This window comes from Dasypus novemcinctus, chromosome 6, assembly GCF_030445035.2.
Source record: "Dasypus novemcinctus isolate mDasNov1 chromosome 6, mDasNov1.1.hap2, whole genome shotgun sequence".
NCBI lineage: Eukaryota > Metazoa > Chordata > Mammalia > Cingulata > Dasypodidae > Dasypus > Dasypus novemcinctus.
In genome coordinates this window covers 2,466,155-2,475,364 of record NC_080678.1, presented here as the reverse complement: position 1 = coordinate 2,475,364, position 9,210 = coordinate 2,466,155, and the positions used below count along the sequence as shown (strand labels likewise).

The window sequence follows — 9,210 nt, the reverse complement described above, 5'->3', positions numbered from 1 at the left end:
TGGGGTGCCCAGGAGCGCTCCATCCTACTTCCCATATTGCTAGATCTACAGCTGCTGTAAGGAATGACCTGGACTTGAGAAGAACCCTCCACTTCCTGCAGACGCCATCTGAATCATCAGTGGAAGAATGTACAATCCAGGGGTCTAGGCCAAGAGGCCCCAGAAGCTCCTCTGCCAGGCTCAGGCCATAGGGAAATGGGGCTTGTCCCCAACTATAGTCCAGGGAACCTTCTCCACAGCCTTAAGGCCCTGTCCTGCCCTGGCCCTTCCTCAGGTCCTGCACCCCCTGGAGACTGACTCCACAGGGTTCTGATTACCTTTAGCTGGTGGTAATTGTTCCCCGAGGACCACTCCTCCTCAGCCCCTCAGTTCTCCCTCATGACTTTGACGTCCACACTCAGTGGACAGAATCCTTTAAAGTTCAACAGTAAACAAAGGAGGCACAAACAGGAAGAAGTGAAGCTTTTAACCCCAAGATTCTACCTCCCCTTTATCCACGGTAAGGATATTGTTAATTCCTCATGAAAATGTGACTTTCTTATATTTAGATAGTATGCTCCTGGTGGCACATCCATTGAATAAACTGGGAATGCACTCATCATAAATAACTGTTTGTGTGTTTTCCCCTAGAGTTGCCTTGTGAACTCTCTTTCCTTCCAATTTTCTAAAAAGACAGCTTTGGCTTAACCCTGACCAAATTTCCCAAATAAAACATGCCCCTGCATTCACTTTGCTCCTGTCTTTTACTATTTCACTTTGAGATGCTGAGGTGCCCAAGACTCTCCAAGTTCCTCTGCTCTGCTGCCTCCATTCCCATCTGTGCAACTGACCAGAAAGAGGGAAAAATCAGAAGCTCTGATTTAAACTACACTAGTTCAAGAACTTTTTACAATCAGCCACTCTGGCTGCAGGAGCTGGAGGTGGCTGACTCAGCTCCCTATGAATCAGGTTTGCAGGGACTGGAAGAGGGCTTGGTCATATGTACCAGCACAGGGATGGACCAGTGTTGTGGAGAAGAGTGTGTGCAAGTGATCACTGCATGGCCCCCCCAATGACCCTTGGATGTAAACACCCAAGAATGAGGAACTCCCACCCTGTCCTGCTGAACTGCTAGCACCTTAGTTCTGCAGGGACGTAGTTCAGGCTCCATTGAGTACTCTGTGTTCTCCTCAGTCCTTGTGAGGTTGGAGGGCAAAGAGGATGAGTGGAGTGGACCTGTCAGCAGTCAACATATCAGAGGGTCCTCAATGTGCAGTTCCTGCCTTCTGCCCACTGTGTGTTCATGGCAAGTGCACATTTCCGCAAGCCTGCAGCTCTTCTGTTCAGGGGGCACTGGGGTTCCTGTCCCTGGTTAGAATGTGCACACCTTAACAGCTCCTTGTTCTCAGGCAGTCCTTACCTACCTGGAAGCTCCAGGGCAGGTCCTCGGACACTCTTCCTGGGTAGCCTGGGCATGGGGTATGCAGGGATTTAGGGAAATGGAAGGAAATGTTCATCTTGGAGTGTTTGGTTGGCAGCACCTTGGCCCAGGGATGGAGAACTCAAGGAAGAAGTTCTCCTTATCTGAGTTAGGTTTCATCCTGCCTGAGGGGCCTGGGTCAGGGATGTTTCCTGGGCAGGTATGTAAGGTTAGGGATCCCTCATGCTTTGGAGTTAGGCACATGCCTAGGCGGGAGATCCAGGTTTATGCTGAGGTTCAGTGTGCCCCATTTTCTAATCCATCCTCAGCCTCTGGCATAGCCTGACACTCACTGAAAGGAAAAGCTTCCAACTTAGCTCAGATGAACTGGGATGGGGTTAGAGCCTGGAGTCATTTTCTTCCAGTGACCAAGTCCAGCTGCTCATTCAGCAGCCCTGGATGCCCAAGATCTAGTTTCCCACATTCTCTGGGAGCAGCCTAGAAAGCACAAGGCAACACGGGGCAAACATTGCTTGGGCTGAGGAGCCTGAGGCCAGGTTCCTGCACATCTAAACTATGAGAGTGGCCCTCATCTGCTCCCAAGACTTGACCCACTCTGGGGCCAGGACCACTTCCTAGTCTGCACTCCTATCTGCTGGACCATCAGGGAAACCAAACTACTTACCTGATTTCATCTTTCCTGCAAACTTGCTCATCCTGAGCATGAGAATTCCACCCAGTCTCTGAGGAAATTTTCTGCATGAAGACTTGCGCAATCCCCAGTGGAGATGGCTTTCACTCTTTGGGAGTACAGAGGGCTGTAGCCCACCAGACTGTGGTGTATGCATCTTCCAAACTCCATGATCCATATCTCAATTACTTCCACGTGTGAGGATAATGTAGGAAATATTCATAGTTAAAATGAATTACAGAGAGAGAGGCTGCACTTTCTAAATAAACTATTGAGCAATGCTTCCCCCACCACCAACAGGAAGGAGAGAATGTCATGGGGGAGGTGTGAGTGTAGGGAAGGGTTATGGGTGGTGTGTGGATCTAGAGTGAAAGTCCATTCTCTGATTGTCTCCCAAGTGCAGGGTCCTCCATTAACATCTTACCCATGTGTTTCCTAGGGCAAAGTTACCACCAGAAACATCCTTGTAGAATCTTAGTGGGACCTGCATGCAGACAGGACAGGGTAACCTTCTGGTTCTTGTACCTCCCCCTGCCAGGTGTCAGCTGCTTTCCAGGACACCTCGGAGTGCTTCACCCACCCAATGGCAGCAAACAATGACACAGCAATGGTAGAGTTCATCCTTCAGGGCTTCTCAGAAAATCTCCAGCTCCAGGGTACCTTATTTGCTCTCTTCCTCTTCCTTTACCTGAGTGCTCTTGTGGGGAACAGCCTCATCCTCATGGCAATCTGTCTGAATCCCACCCTCCACACTCCAATGTATTTCTTTCTCAGCAACCTGGCAATTGTAGATATTGTCTGCACATCCACCGTCCTCCCCAAAGTGCTAGAGAACCTGCTGGTCAAGGGCAGCACCATTTCCTATGGAGGCTGCTTGACACAAATCTTTTTCATGACGTGGGTTCTGGGGGCTGAGCTGCTGCTGCTCGCCGTCATGGCCTATGACCGCTACATGGCCATCTGTCAGCCCCTGCACTATCACACCCTGATGAGCAGACCCCTCTGTGCCCTGCTAGCAGGCAGTGTGTGGGCAGTTAGTGGGATCAACATCTCTGTGCATACTGGCCTGATGGCACGGCTGAAGTTTTGTAGCTCCAATCATATTCCTCACTTCCTGTGTGAAATCCCCACACTACTGCTGCTTGCCTGTAGCCCAACTAATCTGAACAACATAATGACTATCCTGTCAGATGTCTTCTTTGCGGTGGTCAACTTTTTGCTCACCATGTTGTCCTACACATTCATCATTGCCAGCATCCTGCGCATTCGCTCAGCTGAGGGCAAGCGGAGGGCTTTCTCCACGTGCTCTTCCCACCTCCTGGTGGTCTGCATGTATTATTCCACTGTCATCTACACCTATTTCCTCCCCGGTTCTAGCTCCTCCATGGAAAATGGCAAAGTGGTCACCCTCATGTACACGGCGGTGAGTCCCACCCTGAACCCACTCATCTATACTCTGCGCAACAGGGATGTGAAAGTGGCCCTCAGGAGGGTGTTTCCCACATTCAGTAAATGAAAAGAAATGGCCAACCTGAGTTTTTCTATTTGTTAAGTAATTAATTTCAAAATATGACTCTGGGAATCTGGTGTAAGGGGTAAGGATAAGAAAGTAATTCATGTGACAGATTGAAAAACAATGTCTTTCCCCATTTGGAACTGACCAACCTTCTATGGGAAACTTTATGTGAACTTTCCTAGTAGGTATCTGTGGATGATTTCAGGCCTTCATGGAAGCAAAAAGTGAGGGACAACCAGGAAGAAGAGCAAGAGGCCGACAGTTCATGCCATCTGCATCCTAACTCCAGGGTCTGCTGATATTTTCACCCCCACATTTACACCAGGGAAGAGGGCTATAGCCTTACATGTGGGTGCTGCTGGCCACTTCCCCTTTCAGACATGGGTCTCAGGTTCTGGAGTGAGGTCCACTAAGCACACTGCTTAGGGCATTTATACATGGAGTCTCTTGATGAGAGCATTAGAGAACTTCACCTGAACCCTGATTTTCTGATGCAGCTCCTCTTGTCTGATTTGTGGAAGTAACAAGAAGTGCTGCTTCACTGTGCCCATGAGGTGGCAAAGACTTGGGACTGTGAAGAAAAAGAGTTGCCAGACAGCCTATCTTATTAAAGACCTGCAGGAAGGAGGCATATTTTTGTATACTTTTCCTTTTTAAAAAAAGGCACTACTATTCTTTTACCAACAAGCTTTTTGATCACAAGAAAAGTTATTTTTGGATGCTTAGTTTTGAACAAAGCTTCAACACTATTTTATTGCATTCAAATCCTTCCAAATATTATTTTATTAGCATTGTTATGAATTAATGTTATTAACCTCATCCTTGGCTTCTAGCTTCTAAAAGTTTGTGTTCAGCAGTACTTAAGCCCTCTCTCATTTCTTCTCTTGGTAATTACATTCATGCTCACATCTGCCTTTATCGTTAATATTTGCCAGTGGTACCCAAATTTATACCACTGGCCAGACCTCACTTTCAATCCCTAAATCAATTGATATACCTGCCTAGCTTCAGTAGTACTTGGAAATTTGGGGAGATGTCATTCAAATGAAAATCCATGGTCTTCTGTTTCCTATCTAGCTGTAAGCCACAATGACTGAAAAATGTTGGTCCTTTTTCCTTGCTGTATCCAAAGCATCCTCAAATTTCATTGATTTTGTACCCCTCTCAGGTCTGACATTTTTCCTTCTGTAACACCTAATCAAAGATGCCACAAGCATCCATAGTAGATTAGTTAACACTGTCCACTTGTTCTTCCTATGTCTATATTTTCCAGATAAATGTAGTATATTTAACAGTTTTGAGGGACAAAAATATACAGTAATTCCAGAATATATATTACAGTTCCAAAAAACGTGAGGACCCCTACTGATTCTTTTTTCTTTATTTTTAAAGAAGGTTTAGATTGCATAACTGTTACATTGAAAATATAGGGGATTCCCCCAATCATACTTTCCCACATTAACAGCGCCTACTTTACAATTGATGAGCATATATTGAAGCTTTGATACTAAGCATGGTTGATAGTTTCATTACGGTTTATACTTTTCAACACAATTTTATAGGTTTGACAAAATGTGTATTGGCTTGTATCTGGCACTGAAATATCATGCAGGACAATTCCAAAGTCCCAAAAATGCCCCATTTTACACTTATTCTTCCCTCTCCTTCCCCTCAGAACCTCTGGTGACCATTGCCTTTATATCAATGTTACAAGTTCTTCTATTATTAGGATAATAATAAGTTTACTTTAGCTTATAGTCACATTCCCACCTTATGTGTTGTGATATATAGTGCTATAAACATCCCCTTAAATTCAGCATCAGTGACATTCCACAAATTCGGATATACCGTGATTTCATTTTTCTTAAATTCTCATTGCTCTCTAATTTTCCTTTCAATTTATTATTTGCCCCCTGCACTATATAGAAATGTGTCACTTACTTTCCAAATAGTTGAATACTATTCAGATATCTCTATGTTGTTGATTTCTAATTTGATTCCATTTGTTTCAGAGAACATGCGTTGTATGATTTCAGTCCTTTTAAATGTGTTAAGAATTAATTTATGGTCTAATTTTTGGTCCTCCTTGGTAAATGTTGTGGGTGCACTTGAAAAGAATGTAAATTCTACTGTAATTGGGTAAAGTTTTTGGTATATGTCAATGAATTCAAACTGGTGATTGTGTTGTTCAAGTCTTCTATACCATACCATTGCTAATTTTCTACTTGTTATATAAATTATTGTCAGAAGGGTAGTGAAGTATCCTATTACAATTTTCAATTTCTCTATTTCTCTGAGCTGTTCTATTAATTTTTTATTTCATGTATTTTGAATCTCTGTTATTAGATTTTTGACATTTAAGATATTTATGTCTTCTCTTTATCTGAATCTCAAAAACTTTATGTTGCATGACTGAAACTTTACCTGTAAAGTACATACTGCATCATTCCACTGATATGAAGTTCAAGAAAAAGGAAGAAATGAATGCTGGTATAAAGTCAGAAAAATGGTTACCTTGGAGGAGGGGGAGGAAAGTTGGACAGGGAATGACTGGGAAGAAGCAGAAGAGAAGTTTTGAGTGAGGATAATGTTCCACAACTTGTTAGAAATCTAGATTATGCTGATGTAAGCATTTGTCAAAATTCATCCAAGGACTCACTTTACAAAATGTGCATTATGTAATATTTACCTCAAGAAGAAAGAACCATAAACAAATATTTAACTGAAGTTAATGTACCCATGCAGAATCATTTAGGGATGAAGTGTACTGATATTTGCAATATACTTTTTTTTAAGATTTATTTATTTCTTCCCCTCTCCCTCATTGTATGCTCTCTGTGTCCATTCACTGTGTGTTCTCCTGTGTCTGCTTGTCTTCTCTTTAGGAGGCTCCAGGAACCAATTCTGGGACCTTGCATTCTCTTGCACCACCTCAGCTCCCTGGTCTGCTGTGTCTCTTATTGTTTCTTCTCTGTGTCTCTTTTTGTTGCATCGTCTTGCTGCACCAGCTCTCTGCTTGGGCTAGCACTCCATATGGGACAGCACTCTTGCACAGGGCAACACTTCATGTGAGCCTGCACTCTGCATGTGTCAGCTCTCTGTTCAGGCCTGTTTGTCATGCAAGTCAGTTAGCAATTGCCAGGAGGCCCAATACTCAAACTCTGGACCTCCTACATGGTAGACAGGAGCCCAATTGTTTAAGCAACATCTGCTTCCCTGCAACTTACTTTTATTAAGACTTTTTTAAAATTTATTTCTCTCACCTCCCCCCCCCACCAGTTGTCTGCTTTCTGTGTTCATTCACTGTGTGTTCTTCTGTATCTGCTTGTATTCTTATCAGTGGCACACGGAATCTGTGTCATTGTTGTTATGTCATCTTGCTACATCAGCTGTGTGTGCGGCCCCATTCCTGGTCAGGCTGCACTTTTTTCATGCAGGGCAGTTCTCCTTAAGTTCTGGGATAAAAAAGAAAAAAACACCCAAATCGATGGTTGCATGAACTGAGGGATAGATATGTGGCAGCAAATATGGCAAAATGTTAATTATAAAATATAAGTGGTATGTATAATCTTTCAAGTTTTCTGTACGTTTGAAAATGTTCATGTTAAAACATTGGAGGGAAGTGTCAATTTCACTTATTTGAGTTTAAATTCTCATGGACCAAAATTGACTCTTCTTTTTTTTTTGTTTTTATTTATTTTTTTAATATTATATTAAAAAAATATGAGGTCCCCATATACCCCCCACCCCCCTCACTCCACTCCTTCCCCCATAACAATATCCTCCATCACCATGAGACATTCATTGCATTTGGTGAATACATCTCTGAGCATGGTCAATGGTCCACATCATAGCCCACACTCTCCCACATTCCATCCAGTGGGCCATGGGAGGACATACAATGTCCAGTAATTGTCCCTGCAGCATCACCCAGGACAATTCCAAGTTCCAAAAATGCCTCCACAGTTCATCTCTTCCTCCCATTCCCCACACCCAGCAGCCACCATGTCCACTTTCTCCACACCAATGCCACATTTTCTTTGATTACTAATCACAATAGTTGATGAATAGAATATCATTAAATCCACTCTAATCTATATTCTACTCCTCCATCCTGTGGACCTTGGAATGGTTGTGTCCACTCCACATCTATATCAAGAGGGGGCTTAGATTCCACATTAGCCATATAAACTCATTTGTCTTTACCTTTTCCCTGTTTTATACAAGGTCTTTTTCTAGTTTCATCACCAGTTAGTGATTGGTAGTAAACCCTCAGCACCAGGGAGGCTCATCCTCGAGAGTCATGTTCCAAATGGTAGAGAAGGTAATGTATTCACGTGCTGAGTTTGGCTTAGAGAGTGGCCACATTTGAGCAACATGGAGGCTCTCAGGAGGTAACTCTTAGGCAACCTGCAACTTCAGGCCTAGTTCATATTTCAGGTATGCAGGCTTATAAGCATTGTCATGAATATCAAGGGCTCATTATTGGACTATCCTTCTTCACTGGTCTTTGGTCTTGCACTTGGGGGATTGTTGCTGTTCCATTGGGCAATGTGATAGAGCTCTCCTGGCTAGGCACTCAGCACTCCCTCAGTTGTCATTTGTAACTGAAACTACTATAATAGTACCCAACAAATACACAAACATTTTTATGTACCCTATATACATAACCTGGTGAATTCCTTCCCAAACATGTGTTCCCCATCAATAACAACCCACGCCTGCATTCTTCCCCTGCCATAGTTGAACCCCTCTGTGGTCCAAAACTTCTTCAAAAATGAACCCTATTTTATTGCCAAATTCAAGTAATAGGAAAATGAAACAGTCATGATTGGTTTAAAGATTAGAAATAGAATACATACCAATTTAGAAAAACTAAGATAAAGTAAAAATAAATTGGGGTATTAAAAATGTTTTTGCCTTTCATCACTGTAATAGGTATTGCCCTGTATGTACAGTGGCAAGGCAATTTCTTTCATTTCTTCCTCAGTGTCTACAATCTTTTTTCCTCTAATTTTAAATTTTGACCTCAAAAAAGCTTTAGATCACAGTAAAGTCACATATACGATATAGGGAACGGCCATATATGCATCATCAAACCCTTTTCCCCTTTCCCCAGTGTAGCAGTTTGATATAGTTATGAATTCCAAAATTAGATATTGGATTATATTTGTAATCTGGTCCATTATTGGGAATGATTGAGTTATGATTAGGGCTTTGATTCAGTCACGTAATTAAGACATTTATTCCCCACCCCTTGCTGGGTGGGAGCTCACAGATAAGAGGCATGGCAAAGGACAGAGTTGAAGCTTTTGATGTGAGGGTTTTTGATGTTGAAGTTTGATGCTGAAGAATTAAACTGGAGCCCCAAGAAGTAAGCTCACAGAGGAAAAAGAAGCCAGCCTAAGCAAGAGAGGAAACCTGAGCTCATGAAAAAGCAAGCCCTTGGAAGGAAAGAACCTTGAACACAGAGAGAAGCGAGACCCTAGAAGGGAGGAACCCAGGAAGCCTGAACCCTCACAGCCATTGTCATCCATCTTGCTCCAACACATGAAAGTAACTTATGCCTTATGGCCTGGTATCTGTAAGGTACTTCCCTCAAAA

At 43.1% G+C, this 9,210-nt stretch overlaps 1 protein-coding gene across 1 annotated transcript; it reads left to right on the top strand.

The window, feature by feature from the left end:
* The first annotated feature begins 2,673 nt into the window (after window positions 1-2,673).
* Window positions 2,674-3,606, top strand: LOC101421384 (olfactory receptor 13A1-like). Its single transcript, XM_012518854.3, has one exon. The coding sequence runs from the start codon at window positions 2,674-2,676 to the stop codon at window positions 3,604-3,606; it is 933 nt and encodes a 310-aa protein (XP_012374308.3).
* The last annotated feature ends 5,604 nt before the right edge of the window (window positions 3,607-9,210 follow it).